Raw genomic sequence first — 25,608 nt, forward strand, 5'->3', positions numbered from 1 at the left:
AACTCAGTTTCTGTCATCTGGAAACAAACCTCCTGTGACCCTCTTGGTTTCTGCTGCTGCAGTCTGCCTCTTCCCTACCTGCACAGCTATCTGCTGTGCCCCACATTCCCTCCTTGACACCCCCAGACCCACTGTCCCACCCTTGGGTGCAGCCCCTTCTCAGAAGGCTCCAGGTTCTGCCAAACCTCAGAGCCCTCCAGCCCTGTTCCAGCCCCTTCCCAAGCTGGGGGCAGTAGTCTGCTTAGTGACACCAGCTGTCACCCCCAGGGTGGCACTGTCACCGCCAGGGTGGCACTGGGAAGTTCATGCATGAAGACTGCCTTTCCACCGAGGCCGCACTGACTGCTTGGAACCCACACAGTGGCATTTTCCCCGCGAGGATGCTGAGGGAGAGGAAGTATCAGTGTGCCCAGTGGAAGAAGAGGGGACTGGGGACATGGCTGCAGGGGGTGGGAGGCCAGGCTTTGAACAGCCCCTCTCCCCCAGGCTGGGGCAGGGTCAGGCGCCCAGAGAGGAGGGGTGGGGAGACTGAAGGCAAGGGTGGGCAGTGGTGTCCTTGGCTGCCCCTGAATCGCTAACTCATTGTGAGCGACCTTTGCTGTGACAGGCCCAAGCTCCACTCCTTCCTCATAGGGAGTGTCTCCATGGGCTCCCTGTCACTAGACTTGGAATTGCCCTGAGCCCAAGGAGCCTCGTGGCTCTAGGCTCTTTGGCAACTGAGAGCCCTCAGGGAGGGAACCAAGGGCCCCGCCTCCCTGCTCTGAAGCAAGAGCCTGATTCTCCTTTCTTCCCCCGGGTGCCCCAGGACCCTTCTCCTGGCCACCAGGGCTGGCTTCCTCCAAGCCTCATCCACTTGGGAGGGGTGGGGCGGGATAGGCGAGACAGGACAACCAGCCGGGAACACGGGAGCCTCGCAGACCATCGCCTCCCTCTGTGGCCTGGTCCCTCCACAGGCTGGGACGGGAAGGTCTGGGGTGAGGCCTCTTGGAAACCTGGGCCCCACGTTGGTATGCATCCCTGGGGGTTGCTCCCATGCCAGCCAGGTGACGCTGACAGCATGGGTCCCTTTACCCCAGACTTGGGTGCTGAGGGCCGGAGCTCCATGCTGGAGCCCGCCTGCTCGCTACAGCCAGGCCCGAGCCACAGCGCTCCCAGGCGGGACGCGGGGTCCCTGCCGTGGGGCCGAGGTGCGGGCAGTTGCTGGGACACACGCGCTGCGCGGCTCTTCGCGGCCGCCAGAGGGCGCGCGCGCGCGCCCCGGGGACTCGGGGTTCCGCGCGGGGCAGGTGCGCTCCCCGAGAGTGCGGACCCTCCAGATGGGGTGCAGGACGCAGATCCCCTTTTGCAAACCGCACTCCTTCCCTGGAGGGGACGACCACCTCCGCAGTTGCTGGAACCCCGAAGTCCTGGGCCCGGCAGGGGCCTGGCGGGGTGAGGTCGCGGTGCACAAGCCCTGGTCCCCGACGGCCTAGCGAGAAACTGCCTCCGTTGGCAAAGTCGTGGGGCGCCCCAGGCCATCTGCCGGCCTGGCCGTCGGTCTACGCGCCCCCTCACCTCTAAAGTGCTCGAGACTCAACTGGGCTTCCCGGGCGGCTGCGAAGGGGCGGGGATTTGGCGGCCGGAGGTCAACGGGGCGTCACTGCGCCCGCCCTGGCCCGCCCCCGGCCCGCCCCCTGCCCCGGCCCCGCTCCATTTAATGGCGCGGACGCCGGCGGCGGCGGGCTCCGGGCCGGGCCAGCGCAGCGGAAGAGCCGAGCCAGCATGTCCGGGACCCGAGCCTCCAACGACCGGCCCCCCGGCGCGGGCGGCGTCAAGCGGGGGCGGCTGCAGCAGGAGGCGGCGGCGACCGGCTCCCGCGTGACGGTGGTGCTGGGCGCGCAGTGGGGGGACGAGGGCAAAGGCAAGGTGGTGGACCTGCTGGCCACGGACGCCGACATCATCAGCCGCTGCCAGGTGCGGGCTGGGGCGCCGGGTCCCTCCCCCACCGCCCAGCGAGCCCCCCTCCCCGGACCCAGACGGCCCCTGTCCTCCCATGCCCTGGCCGGTCACTCACCCGCTTGGATGCCTTCCCTCCGGGAGCACCTTTCCCAGGGCCACCCCACCCATGCACGCACACGCACCACTCACACAACCCCCGACCCACACACACCGCCCTCCCTCCACCCACCCCTCCTCTACCATCTGGGCAGCGGGCCAGGGCACAGCTATAAATACAAGTCGCTGAGTTGGGGACACCCGATCCTCAGGGGGTGGCGCATGCCATCGGCGTGACGCTGGACCCTCCATGGGGTAACCGGAGGACCCAGCCCCAGGGTGGTTTGAGGACCCTCGAGACACCCCCCCTTCCTCATTTGCAGTGATCACCTGGGGCCTGTCTGGGTCTGGGACAGGGCTTAGCTGGCTCCCCGCATGGTCGGCAGGTGGTGGAGGGGGTGAAAGCTGCCTGCTGGGTGGGGTTGACCCCGGTGAGTCAGCCAAGGAGAGGCAGAGGTGGAAGGGGGCCAGGCCGTCCTGGGGGGCAGTTGGGGCCGGGCCTGAGGGAGGGTGCTTGGGATGATCCTAGCCAGACATGGGAGAGGGAGGGCCACAGACTTCTGGCCAGGGTGACCTGGTGGCTGGCAGTGCCACCGAGGAGGCCAGACCCGCTTTGTCCCCCAGGGCCCAGGGCGGGGCCTCTGACAGCCCGCGGCTGCTCTCAGCGCCCCCATCTGTTCTGACTGAGCTGGACACTGGGCACTCTCGGCTGCCACCCTGGAGCTGCCTGCCCCATGCCAGGGCAGCCAAGTCTGCTGCCCATGGGCTGACTTACAGCTCCAGGCACAAAGGGGTCTACTTTGGGACGCATGCGTCTGGGGTTTGGAGTCCGCCTGGGGCTGTTGCCAATAATGGAACAAGGGCCCCTGCACAGCCCCTTCTCCGGGTTCTGTGGCCTCCTTCCTGAGCTCCGGAGAGGAGGGCTGGGGCTCGCGACGATCCCTGTCAGAAAAGGGAGTCAGCCCAGCACCCTGCGTGGCTCAGGTCTGTCTGAGCCCATCCTGCCGGAAGGGACTGTGGCTTCCTAGAAAGTTCTTCCTGGAACGGTGGGGGACCTCCCCAACTCGCTCTCCGTCCTAAGCAGCAGGCAAGCTCGTCTCTCGCTCCGGAGATCCCCCAGGTCCTAGAGGTGGTCCTCCGCTCATGCTCCCTCCACGCTGCCTCTGCCCCGCCACCTCGTCCCCGGCCGCCAGGGGGCGTGTCCAGCGCTCTACCGCTCTTCACCCTCCCGGGCGCCCTCAGCGTGGGGCAGCCGCGGCTCCCCACCCTCCTCAGACCTCTGCTCCCATGAGGCCCAGGCCCCTCCCTATGAGCTGCCGGCTCCGGTGGACGCCGTGCACTTCTGCAGGGCGGGCTGGGGCCGCCACAGCTGCTCTACAAGCGTTCATCCCGCTCCACTGCCAGCTGTGGAGGTGGTTCTGGATCTGGGCCCTCCCTGCTGTGCCCCCGCCCTGTCCCCCCACAGCCCCGCTCACTCGCAGCTGCAGACAGGAGCGCGGAGGGCGCAGCAGGCTGGAGCCCATCCCACACTCGGGCCACCAGGCTGCCCCCGCCAGGCCACCCCACAGCCTGGGAGAGCGCCTGGCTCTCCAAGCCGGTGGGAATAAAAGAGGTTTGTCCCTGGAGCCCACAGCTGTCCCCCTCCAGCCTCCTCAAAAGCCAGTGAGGCAGGAGCATCCTGAAGAGCTCCTTCACAGGGGAACGGAGGCTCAAGTGTGGAGGAATGAGAGTCACTGCCATGTTTGGAGCCCCCACAGGTGCCACGTGCCCACCATGATAGCCAGGGGCCTGGCCCTTTGTCCCCACCCGTGAGTGCGGGGACCGAGCTGGATCTCAGCGGGGTGCTGCTCTGCAAAGGGAAGGTCAGGGACCTGTCTTCTTTGGGGCCCCAGCCCCAGGCTCTCTGCAAATGCTCAGTGATCCCCGACCTCACAGTGCCATCTCTCCTCTTAGCGGTGGGGGCTTTCCCCTGCCACCGGGCTCCCAGCATCTCCCCTGTTCTTATGCATACATGTCTGACCACCCATGTCGTCAGAGGCTGGCAGAGTGAGGATCTGGCTGGATCTCCCCAGGGAAGACTGCCTCTTTTCTTACTTGGAGTGTGGATGCCTGAAGCCAGATGAAGGTACCCGACATGGGGGTTTCCAGGCGCACAGAGGCCAAACCTTGCCCTCTCACTCGAGGGGCTGAGCAGAGGACAGAGCAAGGGCGGAGTGGTCCAGGTGGTAAAAGTGCATGCAGTAGGCAGAGCGGGCTGGGCCGCATCTGGGAGACAGGCTGGCTGCCAGGAAGGCTGAAGCTACCAGCCCTGGCAACCAGCCTGCTCTGCTCCCCAGTCCCCGAAGGGTCGCCTGGGCCTGGGGCCACCCTGAGTGTTGGCTATGCTCCTTCCCTGGCTGCCCAAGCCTCTGCACACCCAGGCTCTGGCTCTGCCCTCTGCACCAGCAGAGCCATCACTTCGAGCCCAGCTCCCAAACCCCCTGGTGGTTCCTGGCACTTGGCAAGAGTCGCTGCTTTGCTCACCCTGGACATGGACTTTCCACCCTGCCCAGAGGTGATCTGGGGCTGCCCAAAGCCCCGCACGGCTCGCCTCATTCTTTTCCCATCCTGGTCGTTTGGGGCCTGTGGTCAGAGTGCACCTGGGGGCCCCTGAGAGTGTCCTCACCTCCCACAGTCTCTCGCCTTGAGTCCACCTTTAGGACCTGTTTCCTGGGCAGCCTCCCTTCTCCAGGCTGAGCCTATATTGTGCATCCCCCACCTCGTGCCCACACCCCCACCTTCACACCTGGGCCGTCCTTCCTCCACTCCAGGGTGGCTCTGGGTCTGTTAGGCTGCACTATGCCCCCTGGCCCCACTGTGCCATCTTCCTCCTTGCCTGCTCCCCTGGCTACTCCCGAGCCTCTCTCCCCTCCAGGCTGAGTCTCCTCTGAGCCAGGTCTGCCCTCTCTGCTCTGCGGCCACATCACGTCACCTGCCTCTCTGTGCTGGGGTCCTGTGTTCCCTCTCTCCTCTCTGGGCACGGACACCCCATCCTACTTCCGAGGGGTCCCCAGGCACCTCCGCCTGTGCTTCCTCCCTCATGTCCATGGCGTTTCCTTCCCCTGTGTGCCCCACCTGCACGTCTGGCTCGTACCCCTCAGATGGGCAGCTGAGGACAGGCACAGCTGGGCCTCCCCTACCCCCGTTCCCAGGCTGGCAGTGCCTGGCCTTTACCCCCTAGTTCCTCCTTCCATCTCCAAGCTACTTCCGCTGGATAACTGGGCTCCCTGCCCAGGACCACAAGGCTCTGGTGAGCCCTGGCCTGGTTTAGAATCCCCGTCCTTCTGCCGCAGTGCAGACCTCAGGGCACTGGGCTGTTTATGTCTGGCCATGCCCAATACATGGGCTGAAGGGGCCTGCCCTGGGTCTCCATAGTGCACTCCCAGCCTCCCATGCCCTCCAGCTCTAGCTAGAGCCCATGTCCAGCTGGCGGACAGGGGTGGAAAGCTGTGGCCATGTATGCAGAGGTGTGAGACCACAGGCTGTTCCCACAGTGTCTTCTGTGGTGTGGCAGCGCCAGGTGGGAGCTGGCATCCTGTGCATTGAGGGCCCCTGTGCTGTGGCTGTCGTGGCTCTGGGCGCTCTCTCCAAGGGGCCATCAGGTAACGCTTTGCCTCAGGCTCCAGGGTGCACCAGAGAACTTCTGGGAGTCAGAGGGGCCGCTGCCTTGGCCGGGGAGTGCCTGGGGTTGCTTCCAGAAAGGGGTCTCCCTCCTACCCCACCTCTGCACTGGTGATGGTGCTGGTCACTGGGCCATGGCTCCAGGACAGAGGGTCCCTGCAGTTAAACACAGCCCTGCCTCATTGCGGGAACACCAGTCCCAGGCAGCCGAGGCCTGCATACCTGTCGGTTCTGTCCCAGGCCTCACCCCACTACCAAAAGGGGCAGAGAACAATTCCTTTGGGTTGAAGGAATGAGTGAATGGTGGGAGCCTGCAAGCAGAGCCCAGAAGGGAGTGAAACAGTGTAAATGGCTGAACCCACCGCACCACACTGGTAGTCACAGGTGCGTGCACACTGGGTGCCAGGGCCCCTTGCTCTGTGCCAGGCATAGTTGTCATACAAACTGCCATTGGGTGCCAGTGCCAAGAGGTTGGGCCCCAGGAGCCTCACAGCCTCTGAGAAGCACCGTCGGCCTCCCCCGGCGCTCGCCACTCTGCTCGCTTCACTGTCTGGCGTGAGCTCGCTGACAGCCAGGCCCTGGGCCAGGGCTGGGGATGGACACAGAGGCAGGAGAGCTGGTTGCTCCCATTCCAGGGGCAGAGGTGCAAACAACCACTCCACTGTCCCCTCCTCCCCAAGCCTGCATGAGAGCTTAACCAGGAGGTGGTATAGCGTGGGCCTGGCACAGCTAGGGCTGAGGGGGAAGCGGGTAGAGTGCAGTGGCGTGGGGCATGGCACCGTCGGAGATGCAGTCCGCTAATGCTGTAGGGAGAAGGTTCTGGAGCATGGGAGGTAGCAGGCCTTGTTCCAGGTGCTGTTGCAGGTAGGGCTGACGATGGGAGCTGCATCGCAGGAGGGAAAGGGGCCTCCTTGGGAACACTGGGCCAAGCAGACGCTGTGGCCAGAGGAGTCATCCATGGCATTAAGGGGCCTGTGGACTGCAGGGCAGTGGCCAAGTGGGCCGGGAGTGGAGGGGGCCCTGGCAGGTCAAAGGTCAATGGACAGCCCCCAAGCCAGGCAGACGGCAGGTGGCATCCCAAGGGTTTAGGGACAGGGTGGACAGGAGCAGGACGATGGCTGGAGGGCAAGGCTGGGACACGTGTGGGTGACAAGCTCAGTGCAGGGGCAGGGCATGCACCATCTGGGCAGTGTGGAGGTGAGGAGCAAGGACAAAGCCTGTGTGTGGAGAGGCCTTGCAGGTGTCAGCAGCGTGGCGTCGGCATGGTGGGGAGGAGCGTGGCGCCGGCGTGGTGGGGAGGAGTGTGGTGCTGGCATGGTGGGGAGGAGCTGCGGGGTGGCAACCCAGAGGCAAGGAGGTGGGCAGAGGCCCCCGGAACTGGCCCTGCCCCTCAGCCCAGCCCCAGGTCACAGCACAGCCCTCCCCTGGCTGCCTCCAAGGAGTCCCCAGCTACTCAGTGGCCACTCCACGCCAGCTCAGCCCACACCTCACCTTCCCAGTGCCTGTGGAGGCCCAACCAGGGTGACGCTGGGAGAGGAGAGGGCTTGGAGGAGCCACAGGTCAAATGCAGGAGGCCACACCTGCCTGCCCAGGAGGACTGCAGGGGCCGGGTCCTTAACACCTGGAGGGGAGCGGGTGGGTGCGGTGGCTCACATCTGTAATTCCAGCACTTTGGGAGGCTGAGGCGGGTGGATCACTTGAGGTCAGGAGTTCAAGACCAGCCTGGCCAAGTGAAACCCAGTCTCTACTAAAAATACAAAAATTAGCCGGGCATGGTGGCAGGTGCCTGTAATCCCAGCTACTGGGGAGGATGAGGTAGGAGAACAGCTTGAACCCAGAAGGCAGAGGTTGCCATGAGCCAAGATCAGGCCATTGCACACCAACCTGGGCGACAGAGTGAGACCCTGTCTCCAAGAAAAAAGAAAAAAAATTCCATTGTTGAAGCTGTCCAGGCTGTGTATTTTGTTTTGGCAGCCCTGGCAGACTATAGATAGTTAGATGATACGGAGAGAGATGTAGAGAGATATTTACTTATAAATATAGGTACATATATAAAATGCCTGGAGGGAGCAGCGATGGTGGGAGGACTGAGGAGCGGCCCCGAGATGTGCTGTGGGTGGTCTGAGGGTGCGCACAGCCTCCTGGAGGGGAGGGTCCTGAGTGGGGCAGTGGGGACAGGGCTGGCCACAGGACCGTGCCTTCCCTGGCCCCCAGAGGGGTGAGTTGGCTAGACCCACAGGGACAAAGCAGGGGTCAGAGCTGTGTCTCGTTGCTGAGTGGGCCTTGTCCCCTCTTCCCTCATCCAGTATGGAGACAGCCTCTTTTCCTGAACTCCCTGCCACCAGGGAGGCAGCTGGCAGGGATGTCCCCTAGGGACTTTGAGTGACCAGCCAGACTAGGCAGAGAGTGGTGGGGAAATTCCAGTGTCCTGACCCACAGCTCCACCACAGAGGGGAAGACCCCAGGAGAAACCTGGAGGCAGGTAGAAAGTGCCAGGGGGCCGCCAGGCTCCCTGGGTACCCCTAACTCTGGGCCCCCAGCCTGATCTGAGCCTTTGGGTACAGGTCACTCAAGGCAGGTGTTCTGCACCGTCCATCTTTGTATCTTCTCTCTCACTTGCACCCTTGCCTCACTGTGCTTCTGAGAGTTGGGGGTGTACCTTAATCTACTGTCCCTGACCTGGCAAACAGTGGAAAGGTGGCATGATGTGTCCCTGCAGCTGCTATACCTCTAGGGGCCACCATTCATGCCATGGCTCTGTGACAGCACCCCCCAGAGTTGTGCAGTGTGCAACATGGGTGACCGCCCATGGCAGCTCACAGCATGTGGCTCAGCCCATTGGCCATGCAGAGGGCTCCTTTCCTAGGAGCAGCAGGCCTGGGCTTCCTCTCCACCTGTAGGGGCAGCAGTGGGCATCTTAGGTAAATGCAGGACTCTGCAGCCCCTAGAGGACCCTGAGTGGTGGCTGAAGGATGGACGTGCCCATGGCCTTCCCTGAGCTCAGGTGCCTCAGCTCTGCTTTTAGAGGAGCAGGGCAGCCGAGGGGTGCCTGGCAGAGAGAGGCCTGCCAGCTGGACATGAGGACCCTGGAGCTTGGCCTGAGGGGCTGTGGTGGGAGCCATGCCTAAGCAGAGCTGTCCTGTGGCACACACTCAACCTTGGCTCTTCTGCCCATCACTTATCTCCATGAGGTAGGAAAGACAGAGTGAGTGCGGCTGCCCGGGGGCTCAGCACTGGGGGGATGGTGACAGGACTTAGGGCTCAGGGCCGGGCTGCCTGGGACAAGCAGACCCTGAGAGGCCCCCTGTGGCAAGATCCATAGACCCATCTACTGGGCCAGCAGGGGCCAGGAAAGGAGAGGAGGGAGACCGGTGGGGCTGGAGGCACCGGTGCGTCTGTGCAAGAGGAGGAAGCCCTGTGAGAGGGCAGCAGCCTCCGGACTGCCCTGCACACCATGCTGAGGGGCCTGGCATCCACCTGCAGCCCGAGGCAGCCCCAAGGGAAGGTCCCAGTCCCTCTCCAGGAAGGGCGGGGCTGGCCCTGATGTTTGGTCCCTCCTCAGCAGCCAGCCTCATGGTCAGCCTTGGCTGGTGGCTCCCATGGCAAGGCAGACCCTGGCCTGGACCTGAAGGCTCTGCCTTTGTGCAGAGCCCCGGCCTGACTGTACCAGCTTCCGTTTGTTCCCCTTTGTCCAGCCTTCCTTGGATGCCTTTGCTGTGGAAATCCCAGGCTGAAGCTGGAGAAAGGGCAGGAGGACTTCTTGTCCCCAACCTCTCACGACGTGCCCATGCAGCCTGACATCCTGAGACTTCAACTGTGATGGGGAGGACAGACTGGGGTCTCTCCGGGGCCATCGTCCTGGGCTCCCCAGAACTGGGAAGGCCTGTGGGTCAGCAGGCCCCAGGCTCAGTGTCCTGGGCTGGCTGCTGCTCCCAGGAGTGGCCTGGCACTAGCCCTGGCCCTGGGGTCATTGGACACCCACTGGCCCACGACAAGCCACGCCTGTTCCTAGGAGCCTGTGTTTGCCCCCAACAGAGCCAGGGTGTGCCCAGCGGGGCGTCCCTGGGCCTGCTGACATGGGCTCTGGGCACTCTGCCGTGGCAGGCAGCACTTGCCCTGACTGCCAGGTCATCCCTCGAGGCCTGCCCACCCCAGGCGGGGCTTTGTAGAAGGGATAGGCTTCCCTTATCTCCGTTTCCCTACCTGTCCTCAGAGACCTCACCCCTGACTGCCCCCAAAAGGCAGCAGATGCAATCGTGGGCATGAACCTACTCTGTGACCCCCGCGGAGAGGAATTACCACACCACGTATGTGCCAAGGCAAGGACAGAGTAAGGGTGGGGGTCTCCAGGAGGGTGTGGTGACCCCCAAACCCAGAGTCTGTTCCAGTCACGCCAGGGCCTGTCCCGTCCCGATGGACTGAACCTGCACGCCCAGGGCTGACTCAGGGTCTGCTGAGCGGCACAGGCTGAGAGCCCCGCCCATCTGCCCAGGCTGCGGAAGTGCCCTGACCTTCCACCTCCACCCTGCCTCGGCGCCTGGCAGCGTTAGCTCCCCCAGGGCCTCCAGGTGCCCTCAGATCACCCTCCCTCCTGCCACCAGGCTTCCTGTATCTCTCCACCTCCCAGGATCCCCACCCAGTTCACCCAGCACCGCCCCGCCCAGAGCCACTGTCCTGAACTGGTTTCCTGCAAGGACTGGGCCCAGCCAGGCAGAGCAGGCAGAAGTCGGGGCATGGGGGTGAGGACTCCTGCCCTGGGAAGGAGCTTCAGGGCTCTGAGTGCTGCCTAATCTCCCGATATGTGACGTTAGGTCCCAGGAGGGCGAGCGCCCTGCCTGGCATCTCCGGATCTGCCCTCCCTCTGTCCCCAGGGTTGCCCTGGCACTAGCCGCCAGGGCTCTTTCCATGTAAATCTTGTCCAGATGCATCATGAGGAGCTAGTGCAGAGGGACGGGGCCGCCATCACTGAGGGTCCTGCCTAGGCAGGCAGGAAAGACTATGTGGGACACCCCACTGCCAGGCATGTGAGGGTGGGAGGGGAGCTGAGACCCCTCTGCTGGGCAGAGAGCAGTGCGGTGTGGCTGGGAGGATCCCTCATGGGCAGACAAGTTGAGGGCTTTTCTGCTGGGAGGTGAGGCAGGAAGGTGGGGCTGGATCTGGGCTCTGGAGTCCTGGGGACAGAGTGGGCCCCAAAAGGGCAGTAGTGAAGGAAAGGCCAGACCAGTCTGTGGGGCAGGGTATCTGTGTGTGTCCCCCAACACCCCACTGGGACCCTGCTCACCTTCCAGGTGGAGCTCAAGGAGAGAGGGCAACAGGGAGGGTCCCCCATGCCATCCCGTGGCTGGCTGGAAGTGGAGCTGGAGACCTGGCCTTCTCTCGTGGGGCAGAGAGCTTCTGGGGCTCCCTCCAGGCTCTGCCACACCTGGCCTACACGGGTGTCTTATGGTGGCATGAAGACCAAAAGGTGCTGGAGGGACACCCCTTGCCATTGGTGGGGGCCTCAGGGGCAATGGGCCATCGTGGGGCATCAGAGATGCTGCCTCTTCCTCAGCTGTGAAGTGGGGACTCCTGCCTACATGTAGGGGAGCCCTATGAGCTGTGCCTTGGGGCTGGAGTGTCCCTGCAATCGTCATGCCACCAGCCCACCTGGCCTGCAGGAGCCAAGGGTGGGGGCAGCAGCGGACACCCACTGGACCTGTGCCCTGCTAAGCAGAGCCAAGCAAAAGGCAGGAGGGCTTTGGTTGTTGCCCCACCTGGAGAGGGTCCCTACTTTATCTCCAGCTTCCACTGGCAGAAGAGGCCCTTTGGGAGCCTAAGGCAGTGGCGTCCAGGGCAGTGGCACAGTCTGCTTGTGTCATGTGGCTATCTCCTGGCAGGAGGGGATTGAGTCTGCACATCCTAGTCCCAGGCCCTCTCCCCACCTGCAGCAGGAGTCCCCCCAGAGAGGGGAGCCTGTGGCTGGGTGTTCCCCAGAACAGGGCTGGCTCAGAACAGCTTTTTCCTTTTCATTTTAGGTGGGAGGTGCCTGCTCAAAGGGAAGGGTCCCTGCTAAAGAGGGTGAGGGCAGGTTGGGCTGTGGCGGGAGCTGAATTCAGCTCTGCGGAAGGGTTGGGCCCTCACTCCTGCATGAAAGGAGCGAGCTCCAGAGGGGGCCTGTGGCTGCAGAGACCTGTACCAGGCCACCTGGAGGTGTTGGCACCAGCCTGGGCCAGACCCTTCTAACATAGGCCCCTGACCAAACGGCTGCACTCCTTGCATGGTGCAGGATGCTCACATCCCAGTCCTGCACAGACGCAGCAGAGCTGGCCACCGAACCAGGCAGCCCAAAATCCAACAGCAGTGCCCTGCAGGGACAGAGGAAGCCGTCTGTGGGTCAGTCCGTGTCCGGGGGGTCCTCAGTACCCAAGTGCCTCCAGCTCAGCCAGGTTTCTGTTCCAGGGGGGCAACAACGCCGGCCACACGGTGGTGGTGGATGGGAAGGAGTATGACTTCCACCTACTGCCCAGTGGCATCATCAACACCAAGGCTGTGTCCTTCATTGGTGAGTACCCTGCCCCCACCTGTGTGTGAGCAGGAAAGGGGGTGTCAGCCAGCCCAGGAGCCCCACTCGCAGGGGTACAGGGTACCAGAGCCTGGTGATGGCGGCTCTAGCAGGAGGCTGGGCCCTGGCCTCCACCTGCCCCACCAGGCACTGGTGCATAGAAACCTGCACAGCCCAGGCCTGGGCTGGGAACACAGCTGAGAGGACACCAGGCTGATGGGAGGAGGGCAGAGTCACATCCACTCGCAGGAGCAGGAGTGCCTGATCCCTGATCTCTCGCGTGCACACACTCTGCGAGACCACACGCCCACGTGCCTGTGACTGCATGTGCATACCTGTGAGTGAGCATGTGCTTGTGACAGGCCTGGCTTCTCGCTGCGTGGCGACCAGGCTATGTGGACAAGGCCATGCCCTTCCTGGCCCTGCTGGGCCATATGGCCGTCCTCTTGCCTGGGCTGCTGTGGCCACCTGGCAGCCCTAGTTCCAGCCCCTTCCCAGTCTGTGCTGCAGAGGGACCTCCTTCTATATCACCTGCCCCCTCCTGGGTCCGGACACAGCCCCTCCCTGTGGACCTCACTGCAGCCACAGGTGACCACTCAGTGCTCCAAGAGGCGAGCCACCTCTGCCCCCAGGGTTCCGTGGCTCTCTTTCCCTCCCTCTCTCGGTCAGAAGCCTGCACTGTGCACCCTGGCCTCAGCTCTCAGCCCAAGACCCCCTTGCTCAGAGAAGCTTTTCCTGATCCCAGTGGCCAAGCCAGCCAGGCCCCTTCTTGTACTTTCCCTTCCAGCTCTTTCCAGACTACAGCAAGGCCATCCTTCTGACGTATCTGACCCCTTCTCAGCCTGTCAGGAAGTGGGGGCTCGGGTGCCTCACGTGTGTGTCCAGCAGATGGCATGGGCCTGAGCCCGTTGAATGTGAGCAGTGGGAGGAAGATAGAGCAGAGGTGGCTGCCACAGGGGCCATGTGTGGTCAGGGGCTGAGCTGGAATGACTCACCCAAGACTGTCCCCTTGGGTGCAGACGCAGTCCCTGGCCCTGCCAGCAGTAGAGTTAGGACAGTGTGGGGGTGGTCCCTAGTTCACAGCAGGGAGGCCCTAAGCAGTGAGGTGGCCTGCCCACCATGTCGCGGGAGCCCCTGGCCCTGGCAGACTGGGCAGTAGCGCTGGCTGGCCACTCCCGGTTGTGCTGCAGGAAGCCTTCTCCAGCTGCCAGCCCTGTCCTGCCCAGCCCTGGGCCCCACATGGTGGGAAACAAGGCCAAGGAGGCACCGCTTAGCAAGTGGCAGGACGTGCCAGGGCTCACACAGACACCCTCAGCTTGCGACACTCCGGGCCTCTGCCACATGTTTATTTTAGGATGCCATGGCATTTGGGTGACCTTTTGTGCTCACCGTGGCTTGCGTAGACTCCAGGTCACTCTTGTCTGGACTGAAGTCCTGCCTCCCTCAGCTGAGCCTGTGCCATGGCCAGCCTCAGCGGGAACTGGCAAAGGGAAAGGGGCTCCTTGGAGAGGCAGCAGGGATTCCTGAAGGGCTTCGTCTTCAAGCAAAGGGTTTAGAGCTCAGGGTATATTTGTGTTTGCTTTTGGTTTTGAGACAGGGTCTTGCTGTGTCACTCAGGCTGGAGTGCAATGGCACAGTCCTAGCTCACTGCAGCCTCAACCCACTGGGCCCAAGGGATCCTCCTGCCTCAGTCTCCCAAGTAGCCAGGACTACAGGCTTGTGCCACCACACTCAGCTAGTACATATATGCATTTTTTTTAAAGAAATGGGAATCTTGCTATGTTGCCCAGGCTGGTCTCCAACTCCTGGCCTCAAGTGATCCTCCTGCCTCAGCATCGCAAAATGTTGGGATTATAGGCAAGAGCCGCCATGCCCCACCAGAGTGGTGCATTTGTTACCATCGATGGACCTGCACTGACACATCAGCATCACCCAGCGTCCACAGTCACCTTAGGGTTCACACTTGGTGCTGTACATTCTGCCAGTTTGGACAAATGTATGCTGTGTCTCTGCCACCAGAGTATCATACAGACTTTTTTCACTGTCCTAAAAGCCTCCGAGCTCACCCCGTTCATCTCTCCCTCCTCAACCCTCGGCAGCCACTCAGCCGTCTCTGTAGTTTTGCCTTTTTCAGAATCTTGGAGTTGGAATTGCACAGTATGTTGCCTTTTCAGATTGGCTTCTTCCACTCAGTAATATGCATTTAACTTTCATCTACTTCTTTTCACGGCTTGATAGCTCATTTGTTTTCAGTGTTGAATAACACTCCACTGTCTGGAGGGACCACCGCTGACTTCTCCTTTTGTTTACTGTTGGGCCTCTTGACTGCTGCCGAGTTCCGGCGATTATGAAGAGAGCTTCTAAACGTCCACGTGCAGGTTTCTGCGGGGACATCCATTTTCAGCTCCTTAAATACCAAAGAATGTGATTGTTTTGCAACCATCACCACCAACCACCTCCAGAACTTTCTTATCTTCACACACGGAAATGCTGAAACATCAAACAACTCCCCAGTCTCCCTCTCCCAGCCCCCGGTGCCACCCATTCTACTTTCTATCTCTGAATTTGACTCTTCCAGGGGCCTCATATAAGCGGAATCATCCTGTCTGTGTCCGTTTGTAACTGCCTTATTTCACTCGGCGTCATGTCTTCCAGGCCCCTCCCCGTTGCAGCCTGTGTTGGAATTTCCTTCCTGTTTTCAGGCTGAATACTTTTCCATCATATGCACAGACAATGTTCTGCTTATCCATTCATCTGTCAGTGGACAGCTCTTGGCTACTGTGAATAATGCTGCTGTGAACATAGGTGTGCCCATTTCATGCTGGGTTGTTTTTGTTTGTTTGCTTGCTTGCTTTTTGAGACAGTCTCACTCTGTCATCCAGAGTTCAGGGGCAGGATCTCAGCTCACTGCAACCTCTGCCTCCCAGGTTCAAGTGATTCTCCTGCCTCAGCCTCCCCAGTAGCTGGGATTACAGGAACGCACTACCATGCCCAGATTTTTTTTTGTATTTTTAGTAGAGACGGGGTTTCACCATGTGGGCCAGGCTGGTTTTGAACTCCTGACCTCAAGGGATCCTCCTGCCTCAGCCTCCCAAAGTGCCAGGATTACAGGCATGAGCCACTGTACCCATTCACTTCATGCTGTTCTTAATGTACGTTTTCCAATGTCTGGGACACAACTCTTGTCTCATGCCTCTGTCTCTCATGCAGGCAACGGGGTGGTCATCCACTTGCCGGGCTTGTTTGAGGAAGCAGAGAAGAATGAAAAGAAAGGTAAGTCCAAGCTCCTGCAGACTTGCCCTGTCCCAGACACGGTGCCCTGAGAGGTTGTGTTGGCTGGAGCCTCTCTGAGGGTTTCTCCCGCGGAGGGGACTCGCGGGGGTGGGTTCCCAACACAGTTGGCTCAGCTCATCACTGGCTCTACCTGTGCAGAAAATGAGTGAGCCAGGCAACCCAGAGGCCTCAGACGCTGGCAGCCTCGGCATCACAGGGCCAGGTAGCACCTGCAGACTCAGGTCAGGAAGTCTGGGAAGGAGCCAGGGACCTGGACCAGACACCCAGTGGGAAGTGGGGACTGCTGGGCTAATTATGCCTGCAGGGAAGGATGTGGCTCCTGGGAGCTCTGAGGAGCATCTGGCCAGGCACACAGAGGCCTACAGGCAGTGAGCGAGACCCACCAGCTGGGGGTGTGGGCCAGGCAGACCTAGTGTGGGTAGGGACAGACAGCAGCCTGAGTGGGTCTGGGAGGACGCTGAGCTCCAGTCTCACACTAAGGGCGGGATGGGTGTGAAAAGAGCAAGGAGAATGTGATTCTGGGGACATGGGCACCAGGGGGTACCCAGACTGAGGCCCTGAGGGGGCAGGTCACCTTCAGAGTGGCTGCAGGTAGGGAGGAAGGCCAGGCACTCACACCAGCTCCGGCTCCCCAGCCCGGAGGGGTGAAGGCTGCAGGCATGAGAGTGGGCATCCCGGCGGGGGGTGGAGTGAGGGTCCGGGAGCCTCAGCTGGGGAGCAGGCAACGAGGGGCGGGCCTGCTGCTTGCTGTGCAACAGAGGTGGCCTTGTCAGCCCCCACATGCCTTACCCGGATGGGAGCCGGGCGAGCTAGCCCAGCTTTGGCCTCTCACGTGTGAGCTGCAGTGAACACTGACCCACCTGCGTGCCGTGTCCCCGCAGGCCTGAAGGACTGGGAGAAGAGGCTCATCATTTCTGACAGAGCCCACCTTGGTACGTTTCCCACTGGGGTACAGGGAACAGCCCCTCCTGCCCCCACCATTGCCAGCCGGCCCTGCTCCTCCACGGCCACCAAGATCAGGGAAGTCCCCAAGGCCTTCTTGTTCCACATGGCTCCGTTAGCTTGTACATTATCCTTTTTAAAGAGCTTCAAGGTGGGAGCTGGGTCAGGGATCCCTAGCCCATTTGCAGATGGGGAAACTGAGCCCCAGACACTCATGGTCACACCCCAGTTTGTCCTCTTTGAAATCTCGACCACCCCCTTCCCAGGAGACTCAGGCCAGCAGGAGGTGAGTTCCATGTGTAAGCATCTGTCCTCTGCTTCTCTCCCGTTCCCTGGTGCCCTCACCTGGCCCACCCGACAGTGTTCGATTTTCACCAGGCTGTCGATGGACTTCAGGAAGTGCAGCGCCAGGCACAAGAGGGGAAGAAGTAAGTCTGCCGGGACACTCTCACCCTCAGGGAGTCTTCTGGGCCTGCAAGCTGGTAGACTGTGGGGTGTGTCTGGTCCTGGGCATGAGGAGGGTACCTCAACCCACTCAAAGCCCCTGGAGAATGGCACCTGTCAGAATTCCACAGTGCATCACCCAACCCCTGGACGAGCCAGCCCGTCTCTCTCTGGGGTTGCACACTGTCCTTGCTGGCTGTCACTGCCACGCAGCCCCCACAGGAGTGCATAAGCCCTACCGTAGCCTGTCACACCCACCACCTTTCCTGACTCCACACAGGCCCCAGGGAGGACAAGAGGAACACTAAAAAAGTTTAGTAGAACCTCAGATGTGCCAAGGACACAGGAGTGAAGCAGATGAGTGTCCTGCCTCAGAGAGGTGATCACACACCCACTTACACTCTCACACAGGCAAGGGCACACACTCGTGCTCTCACATACACACCACACGCCCACGCATGCTCGCACAGGTATGCACATGTGCACGCACCGCACAAGCTCACACACCCACGCAAATGCACAAAAGTACACACAGCCACACCTACATACACACATACACGTGCACACACTCCGTGTGCACACATCCACACACAGGCACACACCATACCAGTACATACATCCATGCGAGTGCGTACACCCACACTGCACACACTCACAGCTCAGCCAGACACAGGCGGCAATGGTGAGCACTGGAGTCATGAGCCGGCGGGGGTCATGGCCTCAGTGGGATGCCTGAGCTCCTTGGGGCTCCTGGGTTCTCATGGGCACCCCCTCCTCATCTTTCAGTATAGGCACCACCAAGAAGGGAATCGGACCCACCTACTCTTCCAAAGCTGCCCGGACGGGCCTCCGCATCTGCGACCTCCTGTCAGATTTCGATGAGTTTTCCTCCAGGTACCTGAGTCATCTGCAGTCCCAGGAGAGGATGGGGAGAGGTTGCCAGAAGGGACTGTGGCTAGTGGGGAGGGCCCTGAGGACCAGCGTGGACCGTGACGGGGTGACAATGACTGTCCCTTGTGCAGATTCAAGAACCTGGCCCACCAGCACCAGTCGATGTTCCCCACCCTGGAAATAGACATTGAAGGCCAACTCAAAAGGCTCAAGGTGAAGCCGGGGCCGCAGTGTGGGGGCTGCGAAGTGCCCCTCCAGGGAGGCTGGCTGTCCTACCTGGTGCTCGTTGAACACCCTTGGGGCACACCCGTTATTAGGCATTGTTATGGGCTGGCCAACCTTCTTGGGGACGCAGGACTCCTCTGCCCCAGGTCACAGGCTCACTCTGCTGCTTGGTCCTTCCTTGCAGGGCTTTGCTGAGCGGATCAGACCCATGGTCCGAGATGGTGTTTACTTTATGTATGAGGCACTCCACGGCCCCCCCAAGAAGATCCTGGTGGAGGGTGCCAACGCCGCCCTCCTCGACATTGACTTCGGTATGTCCGGGAGGATGTGCGTGCCAGCGACCTTTCGTGCCTGCCAGGGAAGACCCAGCTGTGGAGAGCTGTGGGAACAGATGGGGGAGGGAGGGGCAGACCCGCTTTCCAAGGCCACAGTGCCATCCATGCCCATGGAAATGATCCTCATGTCCTTAGTGTTCCTATTGTCAGCAAGGGAGGAGAGAGGAGAAAGGGCTGGGCTAGAGATGAAAGAACAGGGTGACAAGGTGACAAGGTCAGGGGTGGGGCCAGGGAGCCTGGCAAGGTGGGTCAGAGCCAGCCCTTCCGACGGTCTGTATAGACATATCCTCTCCTCACCCCCACGGGCGCACCAGCTTACCCTCACCCCCAAGGTGGCCTGGCCACCTCAGGCCATGCTGTGGGCAACTTTCTCCCTCCCCTCACCCCAGACTCTTATGTGAGCCACACAGCCCAGCACACAGCACCCATTCAGCCACTCCCCCAGGACAGGCCAGGCTAGCGACCCCCACGGAGGGGACCCCCCATGGTCTGAACTGCCCGCTGCCCTTTACTGAGAAGGCCTCTTAGGCTGGGTGGAGTAATCTACAGGGGATGACAGGTAGCCCCCTAACCTGCTCTGTCTTGCAGGGACCTACCCCTTTGTGACTTCATCCAACTGCACTGTGGGCGGCGTGTGCACAGGCCTGGGCATTCCCCCGCAGAACATAGGTGACGTGTATGGTGTGGTGAAGGCCTACACCACACGCGTGGGCATCGGGGCCTTCCCCACTGAACAGATCAACGTGAGTCCCCAGGCCCTCAGCACCCCATGGGAGGACAGGGAGGCCTGGCAGCGGTGCCAGGGGTGGGGTGAGCAGTGCCAGGGTGGGGGCTGTGGGGACCCTGCCTGTACCTCTTCCCCATCTCCTACCAGGGCCCTTCCTGCTGTGCAGGCCAGGGTGGGGCTTAGTAAGAGCCACTGGGGTGGGCCTATTCCCACGGCCGCAGCACAGGAGCTCACACAGGGTGTGCACATGGACACATGGACACATGACTTCACTCCCCTCGGAGTGTGAGGCCCACAGGCAAGTGGGGGCGCCTTGCAGCTCCTCAGGACACCCTCATTTGGGGTAGCTGGTGGACTCACCTTGGCTCAGGGAGGACACTAAGCACCTTCCCTCGGCCTTGTCCCCAGGTTAGGGGCGGTCCTCTGTCACAACCAAGCTAGAATTGGGGCTGAAAGCCAGCCCCCACAACCCCACCCAGCTCTCCAGCCTCAGGAAGGTTTCTGGAAGCTGCTGTGGCCCCAGAATCCTCAGGAGGCCCCAGCCTTCCTCTCTCAGCCTCAACCTGTGACCCTTGGTAGGGCAAGGACATGGCCCTTGTGCCTGAGCAGGAGGAAGGGCAGGTGCTGGGGGAGCCAACACAGGGAGGGGCGGACGCTCTCCAGAAAGGCTTGAGAGGGTGCAGGGATAGGTGTTAGGAGATACACACACCCCTGACCCCCAAAGCCAAGCTGCAGGGCCAGGCCCACCTCCCCCAGCTGCCCAAGGCAGGAGGGGAAGATGGCAAGGCTGCCGGTGCCTTCCCCAGCTCACAAAGCCTAGTGGTCTGGTGTGTTCAGGAAGAGTGTTCACCGGCTCACGCGGCACTGTGGGCCAGGCCCTGCCCGTTGTGAGCCTCACTCAGCTGCCGGACAGGCTTACCATGGACATGGGGATGTGGGGGAGCTGGACGTAAGGACTGTCGGCGGAGGCGGGGCAGCCTAAGGGATTCTGAGATCTGCGTGTGGGAAGGGGGAGGTGGGGGAGCAGCAGGGCCAGGCCGCACAAGGCCCCCACCACAGACCACGTGACATCTGCCCTGTTCTCATGTAGGAGATTGGAGACCTGCTGCAGACCCGCGGCCACGAGTGGGGGGTGACCACAGGCAGGAAGAGGCGCTGTGGCTGGCTCGACCTGATGATTCTGAGATATGCTCACATGGTCAATGGATTCACTGCGTAAGCAACCCATGCTGCTGCCATCCCCACTGGGACCGTCCCTGACTCCCGACACCTGCAGAGGCAAGCAGCACTTGACGCAGGGGCTGAGGGCCACCAAGTCTCCTTGGACAAGGTTTCCCACTGATCTCGACCCTTCCACAAAGCACGGCCCAGGGGTTAGCAGTATGGAGGCCTGTGCAGGGTGTGCTGCAGCCAGCCCTGGGAGCACAAACTCCCACCCCAGGGCTGACGCCGTGAAGGATGAGGGCGTTCCGGCACTTGTAAAAGGTTAAAATGCTTCATGTGGAGACTGGAAGTCCCCAGGACGAAAGGATGCACCGTCATCCTGCCAGGAGGACAGAAGCACTGGTGCCGGCCTGTCGAGGCGTCCACTCTGCAGGCCCCTCTGCTCCTCACAGACTGGCCCAGGCTGCCCAGCTGTTCAGGCTCTCTCCCCGGCTGTTCAGGCTGTCTCCCAGGGATCAGAAAGAGGCTTTGCGTGATGGCTGGGCTCACGGCTTCCTCTCCAGCTCAGTCAGACAGGCCAAGGCTGTGAGTCGCACATCTTCCACCAGGGTTGACAGCATCAGCCAAAATTCCTCAAGAATTAACCAGACCCCTCCTGGGTGGGTAGAGCCAACCTGGCAACAGGAAGCAGAGGAACCTAGTAGCTGACGGTGTGGCATCTGGGGTCCCTGACCCTCACTTTCCTTATGTGCAACGCAGGGTTCATGGCGCCAGCCTCACCGTGTGCTAGGGCTCAGGCTGTAGTGTTAGCTTGCCTGCCACTCATCTGCTCTGCAGCCCAGTTCCTAACAGGCCACCACCAAGTACTGGTCCGCAGCCCAGGGACTGGGGACCCCTGCTATAAATAACAGAAGTGAGAGGTGAAAAGCAAATGGAAGAAACCTCAGCATTGCTGACCACTTCGTGGGTTTGCCTGGCCCCTTGGCTTTCCACAGGCTAGCCCTGACGAAGCTGGACATCCTGGACGTACTGGGTGAGATTAAAGTCGGCATCTCGTACAAGCTGAACGGAAAGAGGATTCCCTATTTCCCAGGTATGTGAAGTGGGGCAGCCGTTCTGCCCGTTGGGCCGTTTCATGGGTATTGGAATAGATGGGACCTGTGACTTCTCAGAGAGGGGAGAGTTCCCACATTCACAGGACACAGGGCAAGCAGCTTGTCTCCAGGGACCAGCCTCCATCATGGCTTTCGCCTCTCATGGGTTTCTCCCCACAATGTTCCCCGGGAGGCCTGGCCGGGCAGGGGTGGCTGCAGGCGCCTTCCAGTGCTGTGGGAATGGCAAGGGGGACAGACTACGCGCCTGGGACCCTGGGGGTCCTTCAGCTGCCTTGGGGAAAAGGCCCACCTGCAGGGAGCCACGGGAGGCACACAGGAGTTAGTGGATGCAGTCGGTTCTGGAAAACCTAAAGCTCTATGCAGATGTACAGGATGACTATTTCATCTGAGAAAATATGCTTTGTGGTGAGATTTTTAAGACCTAACTGGGATCTCTGCTCCTGTGTACCCCTTCTTCTGGAAAGCATGAAGGAGATGCCATTTTCCTGGGTTTCACAGTTTCGTGTGTATCTGGACGTGCCCCCTCAACCTCAGTCCAGGGTCACGTTCTGACCCCCACAATGGCTTCCTCCCCGGTGGCCCTGGGTGAGCTGCCCCTGGCTGGTCTCCATTCAGCAGATCTGTGTAGACCACAGAGGGCCACCTGGCCACAGGAGCCGTGTGTGTCCTTGCAGGCAGTGTCCCTGACCCTCCTGACCCTTGACCTTTGAGAGGATGCACTGCTGAGGCCTGCAAGGTCTCCTCATGGTGGTCCAGGGTCCCAGAAGGACATGCAAACACCGCCTGGCTCCAAGGCTCAAACACATTTGCAGCGAGAACCTGTTTTCCAGCATCTTCCATCTGTAAGGGTGGTCGTCTTCTACCATGAGCCACAGAGTCCTGCACAGAGCGGGGGTCCCTGCCCTCTGGGAGCTGATGTTCTTGGGGTGGGAGGATATAGATGCTTCAGGATCCCTTAGTGCTTCAGGATTCTAGAGTCTTAGAATTTCCAAGCCAAGGCTTGGAGTGCCTCAGCTGATGTCACAGTGGAGGTTCTAGCAGAGTGGGTAGCACATATGTGTCATGTCCCTCTGGTCTGGAAGGCATGTAGTCAGTGTCTGAGCCCCACTGCTGTCCCCTGCTCACCACCCAACACTGAGAAAATCAAACTGGGCCACGTGCCCACTTGCTGCCTTCCTCATTGCTGAGTCCCTGAGCAAGGAGGCCCTGGATGGAGGTGGCCATGTCACCAAATATTTGCTTCCCTGGTGATAAGAGAGAGGTCTGTGGGCCCCACTCATCTCCTGTGTGCTTCCCCCAGCTAACCAGGAGATGCTTCAGAAGGTCGAAGTCGAATATGAAACGCTGCCTGGCTGGAAAGCAGACACCACAGGCGCCAGGAGGTGGGAGGACCTGCCCCCGCAGGCCCAGAACTACATCCGCTTTGTGGAGAATCACGTGGGAGTTGCAGGTGGGTGCCCTGCATCCCCAGCCACCCTCCCTGCACCCTGGATGCCCCAAGGGGCCCACATCCCAGCGCAGGGCTTGGTGAGCAATAAGAAAACCAAGTGTGGTCACCAAGTGAATATATTGGATGGCAGGAGGGGAGGAGGACTCAGAGCTGGGGCAGCGCGGCTCCTGTGGCCAGGGTGTGGGTGTGACCTTGCCAGGAGCCCCTGCCTCTCCACATCCAGAACAACAGATGGGTCACATGCCAGCCATATGAGTGTGTCGTATGTTTACTCTCATAGCCCAGGGGTGTTTGCACCTACAGAGAAAGGGTCTGCAGGGAGAGTCACTAAGTAACTAAGGTTGCCATTTCCAAGGGAGAAGGGAAGAGGCTCCTGTTTTCTGCTGTGGGAGGATCAGTCCCCCAACATGTGCAACCTTCTTTTTTTTTTTTTTTTTTTTTTAATTATAGATAGATAGATTTTTTTTTTTTTCTTTTTGAGATCGAGTCTGGCTCTATCACCCAGGCTGGAGTGGAGTGGCACGGTCTTGGCTCACTGCAACCTCCGCTTCCCAGGTTCAAGCGATTCTCATGCCTGTCTCCCGAGTAGCTGGGACTACAGGCGCCCGTCACACACCCAGCTAATTTTTTTTTTTTTTTTTTTAGTAGAGACAGAGTTTTACCATATTAGCCAGGCTGGTCTCGATCTCCTGACCTCATGATCCACCTGCCTCGGCCTCCCAAAGTGCTGGGATTACAGGCGTGAGCCACTGTGCCCGGCTTGCACTACCTTTATAACTTAAAAATTAGAACTGTCTCCATTTGGAGAGAAAATAGCCCTTTTTACCAGATGAACTACACAGAAAGATACGACGCTAAAGAAAACTTTTTCTGAATTTTCTGCCTCCAGTGTATATCATAACAGTCTTTTCTGCTTTTTCAGTCAAATGGGTTGGTGTTGGCAAGTCAAGAGAGTCGATGATCCAGCTGTTTTAGTCGCAGACTGAGCTGATCCCAACAGACCTGGCAGCGAAACAGCAGCAATCACGTTCCTCGGCAGCCACAACCAACACCAAAGCAGGAAAGCCGTTTTCTGTATTTTTCTATTTCTGTTCAACCTGTTGGTTTCTACAATGATTTTAAACATTGGAAAGCCAGCCTTGTGTATATTTTTAAAAATTCTGCTATTTAAAATGAGCCAAAGTGCTCAAAGCAGAGACCTTCTGTGACACATTAGTGTCACATGGTTGCATGTCCAGCTGAAGCAGTGTCATAATAAACATCTCCAATGGCCACTGAATGGGAGCCGTCATTACATGTTTGATTTGACTTTGTCTTTATTGCTTTTAAACACTGAAAGACAACAATTCACTGTGACAGGTGTCTGGATGATGCAGCTTCCTAAGAGCTGCCCATGTTTTTTGGGTCACAAAGCCAAGCCTTGTGTTTACTCAGAAAATTAAATAGAACAAGCCCATATAAGAGACCAAGTGAATTAAATGTGGTTTTTTTGTTTATTTGTTTTGTTTTGTTTTGAGATGCAGTCTTGCTCTGTCGCCCAGGCTGGAGTGCAGTGGCGCAATCTCAGCTCACCACAACCTCTGCCTCCCAGGTTCAAACGATTATCCTCCCTCAGCCTCCCGAGTAGCTGGGATTATAGGCACCCGCCACCACGCCCAGCTAATTTTTGTATTTTTAATAGGGATGGGGTTTCACCATGTTAGCCAGGCTGGTCTCGAACGCCTGACCTCATGATCCGCCCACCTCAGCCTCCCAAAGTGCTGGGATTACAGGCGGGAGCCACCGCACCAGTGTGTTTAATTTTAAAAAAACATATTTAGGCCAGCTGCGGTGGCTCAGAATTCAGAGTAAGTTTAGAAAAACAACTGCCCTTCCAGTATCCTTTCAAAGACGGAATCCTACAGAAAGGCCAGGCTGGTGGGGTTAGACCCTGACTTTTGAGCACTGTGGCTGTCAGCCGGTCTCACTAGCACAGGAAGTTCAGCAGGCTCTACTCACACGGCAGGGGCCCGGGGGCATAGGCTGGGTTATGAGATTACTGTGACTCCAGGGATTCAAGCAACTTTTCTAGACAGTGCCAAGAACAGCCCTCAGTGACCTGAGCGACAGGAAAGCCATGCAACTGCATGGCCCTGCCCCAGGCCACGGGCACTTGCTTCCTCAGGCCTGAGTCCCTCAGCAGCACAGCCACCTTGGGATGGGGTGGGACACACAGGCAGAAGTCAGCCTTTGAGTGCTCCCAGATGCTCTCCTTTCATAACATAGCAAGAGAGACAAAAAGGGAGCCTCGAGGCAGGGGTAAGCTCCTGGGGAGAGGGGGCTGAGGGCTTTCTCCACTGGGCCCTGGTATCTGCACTGGGCTGTCAAAGTCAAGTCATTTAAATAGAAATTTGAGAGCTGCAAAATAGGTTTTCAAACCTCTGTTTTGTAGTAGGTGCTAAATCTTCCACCAGAACACTAATTGTCATCGTTTTCCTCCTTCTCGGGATGGAATCCCGGCAGGCGTTTCACAGGGTAAAAAGACACCAACGCAGAGGGGAAATACTTCTCCCCCAGCACCAATTCAGTCACTTCCACGCAGACCAGAGCCAACAGGCTCTGGCGACTGAGCAGTGGGTTAGTGCAGACAGCCAGGCCAATCATTCGGGTCTCCACTCCCTTCTTTTCAGTAGCAGGTGTTTGGAGGGTCTGAGTGGTTATAGCAAGGGGCTCTCTCCACTTTGTATCAATAACACAGCCCCAGTGTAGATGGGGTCAGAGTGGTCTCTGTTGAATACATGGGTAAA

At 59.8% G+C, this 25,608-nt stretch overlaps 1 protein-coding gene across 2 annotated transcripts; it reads left to right on the forward strand.

The window, feature by feature from the left end:
- Positions 1-1,674: 1,674 nt before the first annotated feature.
- Positions 1,675-24,101, forward strand: ADSS1 (adenylosuccinate synthase 1). Of its 2 annotated transcripts, none has more exons than XM_007987992.3 (13): positions 1,675-1,953; positions 12,133-12,235; positions 15,446-15,508; positions 16,411-16,461; positions 16,833-16,899; positions 17,702-17,809; positions 17,938-18,019; positions 18,216-18,342; positions 18,955-19,109; positions 20,184-20,308; positions 21,253-21,350; positions 22,673-22,822; positions 23,745-24,101. In XM_007987992.3, exons 1-13 carry the CDS (start codon positions 1,762-1,764, stop codon positions 23,795-23,797), a joined length of 1,374 nt encoding a protein of 457 aa, XP_007986183.2. In that variant the 5' UTR covers positions 1,675-1,761; the 3' UTR covers positions 23,798-24,101. The 2 variants fall into 2 exon arrangements, with proteins under 2 accessions (XP_007986183.2, XP_007986184.3); XM_007987993.3 differs by lacking the exon at positions 1,675-1,953 and adding an exon at positions 6,994-7,329.
- Positions 24,102-25,608: the final 1,507 nt, after the last annotated feature.

This window comes from Chlorocebus sabaeus, chromosome 24 (assembly GCF_047675955.1).
Source record: "Chlorocebus sabaeus isolate Y175 chromosome 24, mChlSab1.0.hap1, whole genome shotgun sequence".
Taxonomy (NCBI): domain Eukaryota; kingdom Metazoa; phylum Chordata; class Mammalia; order Primates; family Cercopithecidae; genus Chlorocebus; species Chlorocebus sabaeus.

Coding starts and splice junctions, on each gene's coding strand:
- ADSS1 (XM_007987993.3), top strand. CDS start 7,009: ATGGTGGGGAGGAGCTGCGGGGTGGCAACCCAGAGGCAAGGAGGTGGG. Junction 15,509..16,410: donor AGAGAAGAATGAAAAGAAAG/GTAAGTCCAAGC, acceptor GTGTCCCCGCAG/GCCTGAAGGACTGGGAGAAG. Junction 21,351..22,672: donor GAGGATTCCCTATTTCCCAG/GTATGTGAAGTG, acceptor TGCTTCCCCCAG/CTAACCAGGAGATGCTTCAG.